General features: G+C 37.2%; 1 protein-coding gene across 3 annotated transcripts in view; it reads left to right on the forward strand.

The window, feature by feature from the left end:
* Positions 1 to 16,085, forward strand: part of COL28A1 (collagen type XXVIII alpha 1 chain) — a 126,004-nt gene that overhangs the window by 32,640 nt on the left and 77,279 nt on the right. For all 3 annotated transcript variants that reach the window (XM_067562144.1, XM_067562146.1, XM_067562145.1), the window contains exons 12-17: positions 4,648 to 4,716; positions 6,101 to 6,169; positions 11,035 to 11,103; positions 12,630 to 12,698; positions 13,762 to 13,830; positions 14,633 to 14,701. In XM_067562144.1, the coding sequence (XP_067418245.1) occupies positions 4,648 to 4,716; positions 6,101 to 6,169; positions 11,035 to 11,103; positions 12,630 to 12,698; positions 13,762 to 13,830; positions 14,633 to 14,701 (414 nt within the window). The remainder of the gene's footprint in view (positions 1 to 4,647; positions 4,717 to 6,100; positions 6,170 to 11,034; positions 11,104 to 12,629; positions 12,699 to 13,761; positions 13,831 to 14,632; positions 14,702 to 16,085) is intronic.

Below are 16,085 nucleotides of genomic sequence, written 5' to 3' on the forward strand. Positions count from 1 at the left end.
TTTTAGTTTCAATTTAACTTTTTCAGTGCCAAATAATTTTTGAAGCAGAACTGGTAAAATGGAAAATCTGGTTCCTGAGCCATCTTATTTATTTTAAAATGGTTTTAAAACTAATATAGGGAGAAAGAAAAACAGTGGCAAAAAAGTCCAAATTTTAATCTGAGTTACACGGGTGTAAATTGCACTCACTTGAGTTAATCTGGAATTACATTGGTTGAGATCAGAATCTGGTCCAAAGTCTCCATGAAAATGAGCATCATCAGGGAAGCAAAATAATATAGATTGCTTCGAAATATAGCAAACTCTATTGCTATGACTGGTATTTTGGCAGTATTGACTGCTACATGTATTGTATCTACAATAACACAATGTAGCTGGTATTGGAAGCCAGCTGGTGTTTTATTCTGATGTATACTCATCCTCTTTGAGCATTTCTGTTCAGCTGTTGAGAATTGTCCTTTAATAGCTACATTAATTATAAAAGAGTGGATTTTCAAAGTGTCAGATTTTATATTACAATTTCATATCAATATATTGTGCTCTAGAAGAATGAGGATAGGACTGGTAATCAATTTCATATTTGTACAGGACTTTAATAAAGATATAGTGTTACCTGTCTGGTTATAAATTGGCAGGAAAATAGCTACAAGTGTAATCAGGACACTGGGACAAATTACGTATTATAATAATCCTCTTCCTGCATCTCAATTTAACTCTTTGTCAGAAGAGGAAGGAGGAAAGATCTTGGCCCCTTGAAGTAAATGGCAAATATTTAGTGTACAAAGAGATAGTTTTATTCAACAAGCTAAACATTTTAAACATTGTTTGAGCTACTTTAAAATACTTTAAAAACCCTATTAGTTTTACTATCAGCATAATCCTTGTAGTATAGACTTGGACACTCTTTCTGCTCCTTATACATGCATGTCCATGGAACATAAACATTACTTGTAACAACTATGTCACAGCTGTAGGTTCAACAGCTATCCACACACCTTTGTTTCAAACACACACATACACACCCCGTCTTTCCCTCTGATCTATCCCAGAGATGATATTCTAGTCTGCAGCATGGCCTAAAGTGTAGAGTTTATAACCTGAATCTTCAGAAACATAAGTGAACCTGCAATGCCTCATAGTCCTAAGTCAAAACATGCTGCCATGTCAGCAAAAGATGCTATTTTGAGACACAGCCCTGGCAGCAGCTATGTTTTACCTGGACTTTCCATTTTCCATCTGTGTCTAATGAGAACTCCCATTAGCTCCTCTATATATAACATTTCTGCCCTGACCTCTGACTGATCTACTCATGGGCTGAGGATATGTTAAGACATGTCAAGTTGCACTTAAAGGAGATGTTCACAGTCTTCAATCACCTACTGAGCATGCTCATTAATTAACCACACCTCTTCTAGATTTTCATCCCCTCCAGGAACTTTGTTTCCTGCACACTTGCAGAAACACTGATGATTCCCTCTCCACTGCTATTCTCCCTTTCTTTGGGCTTACAGAATATGCTGTTTTATAGAAACATGCAAGAAAAGTAAAGTAATTTGCTTTGCACCAATATTCAGAGCAGATAACGGGTATCGGAGTGTAGATTAGAGAGTGAATCTACTTCATGGTATATATTTTGCGCTCCCATTGAATACTAATTCATGTGTTTTATCTCTTATACTTGGGGTGAAATCCTGGGATTGCTAATGGGAGTTTCCCCGTTTCTTCAGTAAGGCCAGAAGTACATTTACACTGTTTTTTTAATCACTGGTGAAATTTTGCCCAGAAACTTTCATTGGCATTGCATCCATTTGTACTAGGCATGTGTTTAGTGGAATACATTTTCAATATTTAATATACTGAAAATATTTTGTGACATGTCATTTGTGACTTTGTTTGTCTATTGTGACTTTTCCTCTTGCAGAAAGTTCCTGATTGAGATCCTTTCCCACTACTTTCTATTTCCTCTTAGTTTTAAAAGTGAATTTTGAGAACTGTGGTTTTTGTAGAAAAGCAAAGTTTCCTATTATTGGGAAGATCTTGGTTGTAGGTGCTTTCTAGAAATAATGTGAAAATGAAATTGGAACTGGACCATACTCTGGTTAAGATGGAAAAATTGAATTGTTTTAGTTTATTCATCCTTGCGATGCTGTTGAACTATATCCAAACCACAGGAAGTATATTTGTTTCATTTATTAGAACTTTAAAGCACATGATTTTCAGCTAAAACAACAACAAAACAAAAGAAGTTGTCTGTGCTCATGAGCTTCTGTACCTAGGGGAAGTTAAATCCAAAATTAAAATATCACCATACTCGAGAAATCAAACATTCTTCTCTGGAATATCAGGGGATAATGGGCAGAGTCATGCATCCATCACTGAAGTCAGTGGAGCTACACAAATGATGAATTTGCTCCCAATGTTTACAACTGCCTTCACAAAACTAGAAAGACTGAATAGACTCTTGCCCTGCATGATATAAATTCATGAAAAAAAGGGAACAAGAGGATAAGGTAGCTGAAGGATTTTGCAAAATCATTAGCAATGAAATTGCTGGGAGGAATATGTAAGAATGGCCATAGTGGTCAGACCAATGGTCCATCTAGCCCAGTATCCTGTCTTCCAACAGTGGCCAATGCCAGATGCTTCAGAGGGAATGAATAGAACAGATAATCATCAAGTGATCCATCCTGTCTCCCACGTCCAGTTTCTGGCAAACAGCAATCCCTGCCTATCTGGCTAATAGCCATTGATGGACCTATCCTTCGTGAACTTATCTAGTTCTCTTTTGAACACTGTTATAGTCTTGGTCTTCACAACATCCTCTGGCACAGAGTTCCACATATTGACTGTGTGTTGTGTGAAGAAATAGTTCCTTTTGTTCATTTAAAACTTGCTGCCTATTAATTTCATTTGATGACCCCTAGTTCTTGTGTTATGAGAAGAAGTAAATACCACTTCCTTACTTACTTTCTCTGCACCAGTCATGTTTTATAGACCTCTAACATATCTCCCCTTAGCTGTCTCTTTTCCAATCTGATAAGTCCCAGTCTTATTAATCTCTCCTCATATGGAAGCTGTTCCATACCCCTAATTATTTTTGTTGTCCTTTTCTGTACTTTTTCCAATGCCAATATTTTTTTTTTTGAGATGGGGCAACCAGATCTGCATGCAGTATTCAAGATGTGGGCATACCATGGATTTATAAAGAGACAATGTGATATTTTCTGTTTTATACTCTATCCCTTTCCTAATGATTCTCAACATTCTGTTAGCTTTTTTGACTACTGCTGCGCATTGAATGGATGTTTTCATAGTCCACAATGACTCTAAGATTTCTTTCTTGAGTGGTAACAGATAATTTAGACCCCATCATTTTATATGTATAGTTGGGATTGTGTTTTCAAATGTGCTCATTAACAAATGAGCTTTAAAATGCCTTCTCGATTCAATGAGAACTGCCTTCTTGAATGATGTGTCCCTATAAGCAAATTGTTATAATGTATTCTTTCATAATATTCCTAATATATATTGACATTGGCAATTGAAAAGTATCGTCAGGAAATCAGAAAGCTTTGCAGAAATGGCTGACCTTTTTATTGTCTGTAAAACCCAGTTACCTTGAAGAAACAACAGAAAAGAGTTAACCATTAAAAAAAAACCCTCTAAATTAAATACAATAGAGGGGATTGTTCCTTTTTAAATTTTACTATTCTTAAAAAAAATCACTAGATATCATTAAGTACATAGTGCTGAACAACATTAAGGGTCTGAGAACCCAAAAGAGAAGGGAAATCCAAACACTGTCCTTATCTCAACACACTTGCCCAAATTCACTGCTAGGATAAGCAATTGCTGCCATTGAGGTCAATGCACCTAGTTACCACAATATGTATGGTATAAAACATCAGGTACATTTTATATTCAGAGACCCTTGCAATATTAAGATAATATTAGAGGAGATGAAGATTCTATTAGTGTTTATATTGGGCTTTTCACCAAGGCAGCTGAAAATATATTTGTCTTAATATTGAGTTTATTTGGTTTAAATTAAATCCTAATGATGTTTTAAGGCAATGATTTTAGTATTTGTTAGATAACGTCAGAACTAATTGTCTACAGATTTCATTTTTGTTAATGAAACCTGCCATAACCGGATTAGAATCACACTAAGAACTCTTGAGAATCAGATACTGACTAAAATATGTGTAGGAGCTGTAATATACAGTCAGCAGTGTGGGGAGGTATTAAGCATAAATCCTTTCTAATCCCCAAAAAACAGAGAGCAAAGGACTAAGCAACACATATCAAGTTACCAAATAAGGTCAACAACCAAGGAACCAGCAGGAACAACAACAATTTGGAAGTTGGAGCAAAAGAAATCCTGTGGTCTCATTACTTTCACAACGTTTAGATTTATGCAGTGACATCTTGACCCTAGTGATGTCAAAGACAAAACTCCCAGTAACTTTAACAGGATTGGGATTTCACCCATGGCATCTATTAATTTTGGAATTCATTTCCTTAAATCAGGAATGTTCTTTGTAAGTAAATATGTGTTTTCCCATCTGTGATGAGATCAGGGACACGTACTGTGGGGAATATTATTATAGGCACTTTGTTGTCTCTTAACTACTTTTGTTTCTTTAGGGAGAATCAGGTCCTGGAGGTCCTTATGGTCCCACAGGGCCCCCTGGTATTGGACTTCGAGGACCTAAGGTAATCATCAATAATACATTTCCCATCATGATGCAATCTCTACATTAATTCTTTTTATTATATTTTAATGAAAGTTAACTCACTTGTTATGGTATTAAATGCAAGCTATTATCATCTAAAGATGAAGGGTATATAATTTTTAAAAGTTTACACATTTGCATAAGATGGAGATAGCTCAGTTGCATTTTAGCCATCCCAGGATCTGATTATAATCTCACCTACAGCACTGAAAATCAGAAGTAACACCACTGAAATCAGTTTCATGCCTGAGGTACACATGCTCTGCCTCCAATCTTGCACTTTTGTGCATACTTATTTAAAGTATATAAACACATCTTGGCTGATTTTACACACAATATATATTGCCAGAGACAAAGGAACTAAAAACTTGTTAGAGAATAAATGACTGATTTCTTCTATGTTTCATCATTGGGAGAGGGAGATTCCCTGCTGTTTTCTCTCTCATGCACTTATTCATTCCTGCGTCTTCTTTGAGCCAAAAATTACTTCTGGTGCTAATTCTTCAAAAAGTGTTTTAGTCCATGTATCTTCTGTACCTTATGGGCAAAGGGCCAATGCCTAGAACAACATGCCTATAAGGTCTTACTGGGCTTTTCCCTGCATCCATGGAACTCATGGAACTCCATGATGCAGAACAATATGAGATGTTGGAATGCATTCAATGTGTGCTGCGTGAGGAGTACACAATCATTTTATAATCTGCCCACGTGAAGGAGCAGAGCATTGTTGTGCTGCCTTTGGAGCAGCTTGGAAGGGAAATTGTGGCTTAGGGAGTCACAGTCTCCTCCCCAGGCTTCATGATGCTCTGCAGAGGAACTACACTGCATCAGGCTTACATCTAGTGTAACATATGCTCCCAAATGTACTGGAGTAGCTATGCCAACTCCCTACTGCCTTATATGGGTTGGGGATCTGTGTAGCCTGATACTCCCCATGTACTGGCTGTGACAGTACCATGTACTGGTACAAGTATAAGGGAGTGCCTGATACCCCCTTACTCTGTTGCCATTGGCATGTAGGATAGGCTACACTCTAGTCCTAAAGATAAATGAAGATTACTTTTTTATGCTCCTAAATTATATTTCATATTAATTGTTCATTAAAAGATGCTAGTAGTATACATTTCAGTGCTACCAGAGGACAACCTATGGTGACTATACCTCACCTATGAGTAAAAGGTAAAATTTTCAAAAGTGCCCAAATGAGTTGGGAGCCTAAGTCTGATTGACTTTCAGTGAAACAGACTCCAAAGTGCTAAGTCCCATTTTCAGAAATCACTTAGAAGTCTCAGTAATTTGGGTGCTTTTGAAAGTTACACTCTAAGAAAACAATAACTAAAATCTCTGGAATTCCTTCTCAATAGGGTGATAGAGGCCAGGAAGGAAGAGCTGGGCCTCCAGGACCCATTGGAATCGGTGAGCCAGGATTAACTGTAAGTGGATAGAAAAGTTCTGTATAACATGTTAGAAATGAAAAGAATACAAGAAGTCTAAGTGAACTTGTTTGATAGACAATGGTTGTGTGGACTGGCCCACTCTGTACCTGCTGCTGGGACAATGAAAATGAGTGGATAAACTAGTAACTGCTGCACTAACAACCACACGTGGCAGAGCTGAGGTAGTGCCATCTCCAAAGAACATGAAACTTCAAGAAAAATTTGACTGCCTGATCCCAGATAACCAGCCTCTCAGGGCCTGATATTCAATAAGACTCTAGATATCCATTTGTATCTGTGCTTCTCTGCTAGTTGATGTCAAGGAGAAAAACATTTTCTAGAACTGTCTGAAATTTAAAAAAAATAAATCTTTGAAGAACACAAAATTGGGACATTCCTATGTACCTGTGTGTAACTTTAATATGTCAATAACAGAGCTGGTCTGGAAAGGTTATTTAGGTTATTTTAACTGTTTCTGTGCCGTTATCAGATGCAGGATCTTAGTTCCTGGTTTCAAACTGGTTCTTACATGTTTTTGGTTATAAAAAAAAAAAGAAATGTATGGTTCATTGCTTTCCTTGCTAAATATTTCCCATAATCTCCTCTTAACCACAATAAATCCTCTTCAAAATTCTCTGCTGACCTTTTTATAGCTTTGCAAAGCCTTTCCAAAACAAAGCATGTGATAAGCAGCTATTCTTCCACACAGAGATAGAATATTCATTTTACACCCACAAAAATGACCTGGTGCTGCAAAAATGGTGAATCATTACAATTTCATTCTACTGTAATACTGTTTCCATTTTTAAAATCAACTTGTAACTGGAATAAGTTAAGTATTATCTTTCATCACAGAACTCACAGGACTTTTACACTGTGCTGTGGTCATCCTTAAAAACTTACCAATAGCCTTAAATAACTAAAGAAGGCTGAATTTGAGGGAAGAATAAAGAACACTGCAACTAGAGCTACCTCAGTGTTTATCTAAGGCAAAATTGGCTATTTTTTTTAAGTACAGCCTCTGTATTTCTATGCTTTGATAAAATGATAAAAAACAAATGGCATTCTACCATTTCTCCAATAATAAGTTATTAGCTCTTACTTGGAAACCATGCACTTCAGCTCAGCTTTGTCATGTTTTACTCATATGCGTATGGGCATTGAGTTTACTTTACACATACAATAAAACTTGTACTTAATTTAAATTATCGCACTATCACATTTGGGTTTTGTGGAGAATTTTTTCCCCACATAGCAGAATAAGTAATTGGCATCTTGCTACATTTTCAGAATCCTAATGATAGTGCACCTACACTAATACACAAATAGACTATGTAAGATACACTTCAATTGTCTCTGGTGCTAGACACTGGTTAAAGCAATTCAGGGAAGTTTGGTACCTCCAAACAGAAGAGTAACATAGCTTGGTATTATGGACCAGTAGATGTTATTATCTTTAACATGTAGAATAGTTCCAGAGGGGTAGCCGTGTTAGTCTGTATACAGCAAAAACAACAAGAGATCTGTGGCACTTTAAAGACTAAAAAACTGCAAATATTAAATTTTTTTTTCTTTAAAGTGCCACAGATCTCTTGTTGTTTTATCTTTAACAGTTTAACACATTTTAATTATGGGAAAAAACTTTGCTCTCTCTTAGATACCACTGTGTGGTAACTATTGAGACATGCTGACTTTATAATTGTGAGCATTGTACCTTGCTCAAAGATGATAATACCTGTGTTTGACCTCAAAACTGACTCTATAACATCACTTGATTAATGATGCCATGGACACATTCAAGAACAGCAACTCTCTTCTCCTCCCTTCACCCAAAGAGTAGTTCTTCTGGGGAAGACATAAAAACATTTCTGTCAGTAACTTAGAATGAAAAATTCTTGAATGGCCATTATGAAATATATGACCAAGAATACAAACTAAATATTGTGGAAAAATCTTTGTAAACTTCTCCTAATGATAGAATCATTGATAGAAATGTAGGGATGGAGGAGATCTTGAGAAGTCATCAAAAGTCCAGCCCCTTGCACTGAGGCAGGACCAACTCAACCTAGACCATCCTGGGCAGGCATATGTTCAACCTGTTCTTAAAAACACAACCTCCACAGAAGCCTATTCCAGAACTCAACTACCTAAATATTAAGAAAATTTTTCAACTATAATCTAAATCCCTTTTGCTCCAGATTAAGCCTATTACTACTTGTCCTACCTGTTGTGTTCTATACTACCTTCAGTAGACATAGATAACTGTTTAATTGCCCTCCTCTTTCTAACAACCTTTTACGTACTTGAAAACTGTTATCATGTCCTCCCTCAGGCTTCTCTTCTTCAGACTAAACAAACCCCGTTTTTTCAATCTTTCCTCATAGGTCATGTTTTCTAGATCTTTATTCACTTTTGTTGCTCTTCTCTGGACATTCTCCAGTTTGTCCACATCTTTCCTAAAGTGTGACATGAAGAATTGGGCACAATACTCTAGCTGAAACCTCGTAGTGCCAAGTAGAGTGGGACAGTTACCTTCTGTGTCTTATATACAACACTCATAATAATACACCCCAGAAAGATATTACCCTTTTTGCAACTGCATCATTCTTGACTCATTCAATTTATGATCTACTATAATCCTACAATCCTCTCCAGCAGTACTACTGCCTAGCCAGTTATTCCTCATTTTGTAGTTGTATATTTGATTTTTCCCTTCCCAAATGAAGTACTTTACATTTGTCTGTATTGAATTTCATCTTGTTGATTTCAGACCAACTTTCTAATTTGTCAAGGTCATTTTGAATTCTAATGCTGTCCTCAAAGTGTTTGCAACACCTCCCAGTCTGATGTCATCAGCACATTTTAGAAGCTGACTCTCCACTCCTTTGTCCAAGTCATTAATAAAAATATTAACTAGAACCTGACCCAAGACTGATCTCTGTGGTACCCCACTAGACTTGCCCTTCCAGTTTGACAAAGAACCATTGAGAACTAGTCTTTCAGTACAGTCTCGCTACCAGTTTTGCATCCACCTTTTAGTAATTTAATCTAGGCCACATTTCCCTTGTTTGCATATAAGAATGTCATGTGGGACTGTGTCAGAAGTCTTACTAAAATCAAGATCTATCATGTGTTCTACTTTGCCCCCATCCACTGGGGCCAGTAACCCTGTCAAATGAGGAAATTAGGTTGATCTGGCATGATTTGTTCTTGATCAATCCATGCTTGCTATTACTTATAATCCTATTATTCCCTAGGTGCTTACAAATAAATTGTTTATTTAATTTATTTTGTTATAATGTTAATGTAATTTATTTCAGTATATTTTCAGGTATTGAAGTGAGGCTGATCTGACTAAAATTCCCTGGGTCCTCTTTGTTCCCTTTTTTAAAGAGACGCACTATGTTTGCCCTTCTCCAGTACTCTGGGCCCTCCCCTGTCATCCATGATTTCTCAAAGATAATTGCTAATGGTTCTGAGATTGCGTCAGCTAGTTCCTTAAGCATAGGCATAGTTTGACTTCTATATTTGTGGGGGAGGGAGGGCAGCTCCAGCCAGACCAATAGGGCCATGCATGGGGAGGTGGGGAAATTCTATACCTGCCCCAGGCTTGGAGTTTGGGGGGGCACTGTTCCCCCAAACTATGCCCATGTCCTTAAGTATCTTAGGATGAATTTCATCAGGCCTTGCAGACTTGAATACATCTACATATTCTTTAACTTGTTCTTTCCCTATTTTGGGTTGCCTTCTTTCCCCTTTCTTGTTAATATTAAACTATGTTGAGTATCTGTTCACCATTAGTCTTTTTAGTGAAAACTGAAGCAAAATGGATATTAAACATCTCAGCTTTCTTGATGTCATAAGATATTAGCTCTCCTTCCTCACCTAAGTAAAGGACCTACACTTTTTCATCTTTCTCTTGCTTCTAATGTATTTAAAGAACTTCTTATTATTACCTTTTGTGTCCCCTGTTAGTTGTAACTCATTTTGCATTATTGTCTTCTGCATTATAATCTCTTTATCAAAACACGGAGTGGATCAAATTGTGCTAAGGGGATTCAAACATTAATTTGTTTATAGATGTACAGTGGGTTTTATGTGTTACATAGAAACGAATGTGTTCTATGTATGACTTGGCTACAGTTTTCCACAATTATTTCTTGCATGAATTATTGTTCCTTTCGAGTTGATGCTATTAAGCATTCAATAGTACCTTTAAGACTGTAAGCTCTTTGGGGTTAAGGACTGTCATTTACTATGTTTGTATAATACCAAGCCGAATGGGGCCCTAACCTAGCCAAAGCCTCTGGGGACTACCACTATACAAACGATGGAAGTAATTACAATAGTTTATATTAGCACCCAGTACAATACACTGATTTTTACAGTGCCATCCAAACAACTGATGTGATTCCACAGCTGGTTTTCACCCTTACAGAAAGGGGAAATAGTGTGATCTACAGATGTCTCAGGATCTTTTTTTATGTATGCAGTAGTATTGTAGATGTATCAGTCCCAGGATATTAGAGAAACAAGGCGAGTGAGGTAATAACTTTTACTGATGAAGAGCTCTGTGTAAGCTTGAAACCTTGCCTTTCTCACCAACAGAAGTTGGTCCAATAAAAGATTTTTTTTAATGTCATTCACATCATTTTAGCATTGGCCCATTGTTACATAAATCATCAAAAAGTGGCTGCTCCTATGTGTTTCAATTGCATGCTATTACAGAATTTCTTGTAGCCCTTGCAGTTCTCAGCTCCTAGACAGATGGGATGGGATGGTAATAGTGTTCTTGAAATAGTATCAGTAAGGAAACACAATTGCATATGCCATCTGAAGTTGTGCTTTCTTTTTAACATCAGGGGCCTCGTGGTCCTGACGGTGTACAAGGTGAAAGAGGGCCACCCGGAGAAGGCATTCCAGGCCAGAAGGTAAATGGTACACTGGAATTCTTAAATACTGAAAGTGGGGTTTTCAAAAGTGCCTAAGTGACTTAGGAACACAATGCCCATTTCATTGATGCTGAAAGTCAGTCGATGGGGCTTGTGCTTCTAAGACACTACGAACAGAAATTGCACCCTCTCCAGAATACAGTAATAAATTAATGACCCACCCAGTGCTGAAGATTGTGTTAATAAGAGCTCTTATCTTGGTAGCATTGGTAGGTAAAAAGTATCTTTTGAAAAGCTCTTAAAAATATAACCAATACAGTTGCTCAGTACTGTAGGGAACCATTCAGAAGGCAGTTTGAGTCTTCTTGCCATTTTAGGAAATGTAGACGACAGTGATTATATTATTATGACTCTAGGCACCATCTACACACTACTGCAATAATATCTGTACAAAACATGCCTTGTGGGATATCGTATGAAAACTAACAACATACTGATTATTAATGTCATTGTAAAATGTATGTGTTTGCATTATATGTGAAGTTATGCATTCCTTCTGTATGATGTTATTAAAATGTGTTTGAACCAGACAAGTCTGGGCTGTGGGTAAATAGGTTTTTTTTCCAGACAAAGGAAAGGCTGATGTCATCATTCAGCCTCAATCACAGATAATTGGCAATGATATTCAAGGGGCCATTCATTGGCATATCGGAGGGTGCAGGAACAGATCAATTTGCATTGTAGAAAGCACCAGTGGGGAAGAAACCAGCATGGTACCTTTTCCATCAGACTCTATGGCACCTTTTCTCACTGCAGCAGAGCATTTTAAGGCATTCAGGTTTACAGGATAAACAGTGACAATCTCTTGCTGGTCTGAATTGCACCCCAAATTTGACAATACGTCTGTATGGATATGTATTTCATTATAGTGTATCATCAACATCTAAAAATAAAATATACGAATGTGCTGATTAATAAATAGTTTCTTGAAACAAAAACAAAACACACAAAGACCTTGAACTGAAATCTCTTATCCCAGTCTGACATAATCTTCTTTCTGCTTTTTTGTACTAGAAGAGCACAAAATATCATGCTAATTGAGATATTTTATTGGTTCTACAATTCCCTGGAGCCTTAACTGCTGAACAAAAAGGATTTTCCTCCCTATAAAGGAAAGGATGCCAGACAGTCACATGATTGCAACAGCACAAACCAAACTGCTCTATCAAGCACATTTTGCAAAGTTTAAAAGATGAAATACCCAAAGTATTCTAGTCTCCGTTCTGTTATTTCATTCTCCCTCTTCTTACTCTATATAAACCTGAGAGTTCTTAGAAACCCTTTCAAGTTACAGTAGTTGTAACAACAGAGTAAATGCAAACATGGTGGCTTATGAACTGTAACTAAGCTACTTCCTACTGTGACAAATTACTCCTTTGATAGTTTGTCTTGTTTGAAGAAACTGTTTCTGTGCAGACATTGTCTATTATGAATTTCTATAAATTTGTTTTAGAAATGTTAATGTATGAAGTTCTAAAGCCAGTTAAGTTATTATATATTTCCAGGGTGAAAAAGGCACAGAGGGCCCAGCAGGTCCAATTGGAATAGCAGGGGAATCAGTCAAAGGTGATAAGGTGTGGTAAATAAGATTTTTATTTTTTTTAAATCACATCTGTATGACCTATAGTCATCTAGCAGCACTCAATGGGTTCTCAGCCCTTTTGAAAATAAGGCCAGTTTTTAGGTATCCAAATGCATATTGAGGAGCCTATCTTTAAGCTCTCTATCTGGAAAACTTGGCCCTAGAATCTGGCCCATGATATTACCATGCAGATACTGAATTCATCTCCTTCTGCTTGCAAAATAAATTCACCCAAAAAGCCAGACAATAAATTATCTTAATTCCTAGGAGATCTCACTGAGAAGCATTGAAATCACATTGTAGCTACATTAACACCATATGCCATAGGTTGTGATGGTGCTCTACATAACATACTATCCCAACATTCAGAATGAACTGTTTTTACATGCTAGATTGTAGAATTTATCCAAAGTCCTGGTTAGAAGATAGCATGGAACTACCCCACCTCCGTGGGAGCTGAGGGAAGGATTGTGCTTCTGGGAGCCATAATTTCTCTCCAAATCCACCACTGCTTGGGAGGAGTGTGCAGTAGTTCACACTACCTTTTAGGATATCCCACCTTCTTCCTGCCCCTTCAAGGCAACGTGTCTCCTAAGCATAAATACTACAATTGTCCATGGCCTTGTCCATGTGCAGGGAAAAGGGGAAAGTTTCTTGCACCTTTCCTTCCACCTCATGTCCCCTCAAAAACCAAGGATAATCTGTTAATATGTCTGACATTTCCCATGCATGGCACTGAAAGTATTGTAAGGTGCGCATATCAGCTAGGTTTCTCTTTATGCAAGTTACTGGCATTAATGGCAGAGTGTTATGTTGGAAACTTGGTTGAATAGTAACAAATGCATATAATAGGAACTGCCAAAAATTAGTTTCAGGTAATCTAAATATAGCTAAAAGGCAATTACTAGCTTGACTGCTCAAACCACCATCATAGACTTTAGTTTTCTGTGATAAGTTAATCTATATGGTAGAATGTGGGGAAAACATTTCAGACCTAAAAAATGATGATGTTATAAATCACTGTGATTTACAAGGCACAAGGTTTCTACATGCAGGGTGAACAGGGGCCTGAAGGACCACAAGGACCTATGGGACAACCTGGAATTGGCAGTCAAGGAATCCAGGTAAATCTGACATAAAGTTTAGTTAAGAAAATACATTCAGTTGAATGCCTATTTTGGCATAATATACTGCATTATTATTAGATGATAGGAGCCCAAACTAAAGCCTTTATTGAAGTCAATGGTTGTGTCACTGATTTCAATAGGAAAAGGGTCAGGCCCTAAATTTTGGAGATGTAGTAAAATTTAGATCCAGATCTAGCTTTCATATTTGGCCAAATCTCTAATGTTAAATGCCTAGAGATTCAAAAAACACAGGGCCCAATTGAAAGCTCATTGACATCAATGGAAAGATTCTGATTTCAACTGTCTTGGGATCGAGCCAATAGAACAGTGAATGGTCCATGCAATAATTTGCACAGCAGATTTCCTGAGATCTCTACATGGGGTGATGCAGTAGGGAACATTTTTATAGGGTGGGTGCTCAGTGCCTCTGACATTCAGATAATTTACAGAGGCCTCACAATGGACACTCAAAAATTCATTCATCTAAAGAGATGGGTCGCTTTTGAAAGTGTAGCTCTATGCTCTCATAGGCCAGAGCATGATTTCCCACTATACAGGGTTAGGATGAGGAGACAAAAATCTTCTCCCTTGCTTTCCCCATGAATACCAATGGCAATCCCTGAACTTGGGGAAATTCAGTAAACTCCATGTGTGTGACTGAGAGAAAACTAATTTGGCTCTAGAACAGGCAGCCAGTTGAGTTTCTTTCCATTGGAGGTTAATAAATTCATTTTATTAACCTGGAAAATGAACATGTGTAAATGTAGTTTCCATTAACTTCTCCCTTCTTTTCTTTAAGGGTATCCAAGGTCCTAAAGGTATACCTGGGCCAAAAGGGTCTCGAGGCATGAGTGTGCAGGGTCCAAAGGTAACTTTCAAGAGAAAAGGCAATTGAAAAAAAAATTAATGGTCACCTCGAGGGACAGGGAATATATCTGACCAAAGTCAGACAGTGATTTTTAAAGAGTATTCCACTGTGGGAACAGTGGAAAGAAAACAGCTGTACATTTTGGACCACAATTCATATTTGGTCTTTGTAGGAAAACTCCCATGACAGTATGCTGTGTGGGTGGAATAAACACTGATTCAGCCTTAGAATGGTATGTTTGGAGTTTGCTCTCAAGTATTCTAACAGTTTTCTACTGTGGAAGCACACACCTGATATTGTACTGCATAAAAGGCATCATTGGCTGCCTTATTTAATAGTATGTGAAGTAGAAATGTGCAGATTTCTGACTGATATATTTGAAAGATTCTGAAGAAGAAAACCACTCCACAGTTCTTCACTGTTTAAACAAATACAGATTTTCTGAATCAACCATGGGTTCAAGCCATATTTCTTTCATTTTGATTTATTGTGTCTTGGTGTGATGGCATATAGACACTATATGTAAATGTAATACTCTACTGAGAAGCTCTAAAGTAATGGTTATCCCACTGTCACCTCTGGTGATTTGCAGAGAATTTGCTGGTCACATGGTACTGGCTTTCACTTCTCTTTTCACCTGATTCTCCAGCCCTCCATCCTCTTTATGGGAAAAGAGTTCTGAGGTCTGTAGCATTAGACAAAAACATGAAGGAAGAAAGAGAGTCAGCCTAGCTATATTTACAAGATGGCACGGCTACGTAAGTGGAAGAAAAATAGGTGAAACAGGACCCACCCTTATAACCAGAGCCACTAGCAGGACTGGTACTTCAGGAGAGGAATGTTCAGGGGCAAAGAGAATAAGGTAGGATGGGCAGGGGAACAAGTGAAATGGCAGGAGCGGATGAAATGAAAAGCAAAAGCAGACGTAATTAATGTCTTCCACAGGAGGACAGAAAGCAGCCTATTAAATACTTTCTAGACATTATTTTTGCATGTTAGCAATTGCTGTAGTTGCCACAGGGATGCTGTGCAGTTGGGTATGAGAGAACAGGTGATCATGAGTTATCGTCTCTATTAAGACCTTGAAAAGCTCAGTGATAGTACTGGTCAGAAAATGGAATTTCTGATTTGGGAGCTAATTCTGCCATTTCAAAAATTTGTTTTTGTTCCAACATAGAATGAAAAACCAACATATCAAAATTTCCCATGGAACAAAAATTAAAAAAAAAAAAATTGATCTGGAACTATCAAGACATTTTTGTTTCACTATGTGAAAATATTTCATTTCAATAATGTAAATATTTATATATTAATATAAATGTAAGAACAAATGAATCAATAGAGTCAAATGAATCAAAAGTTAAAACAAAACATTTCACCATCA

This window comes from Emydura macquarii, unplaced genomic scaffold (assembly GCF_026122565.2).
Source record: "Emydura macquarii macquarii isolate MOO-44397 ecotype Brisbane River unplaced genomic scaffold, CSIRO-AGI_Emac_v2 contig_2422, whole genome shotgun sequence".
In the NCBI taxonomy this organism is placed as follows: domain Eukaryota; kingdom Metazoa; phylum Chordata; order Testudines; family Chelidae; genus Emydura; species Emydura macquarii.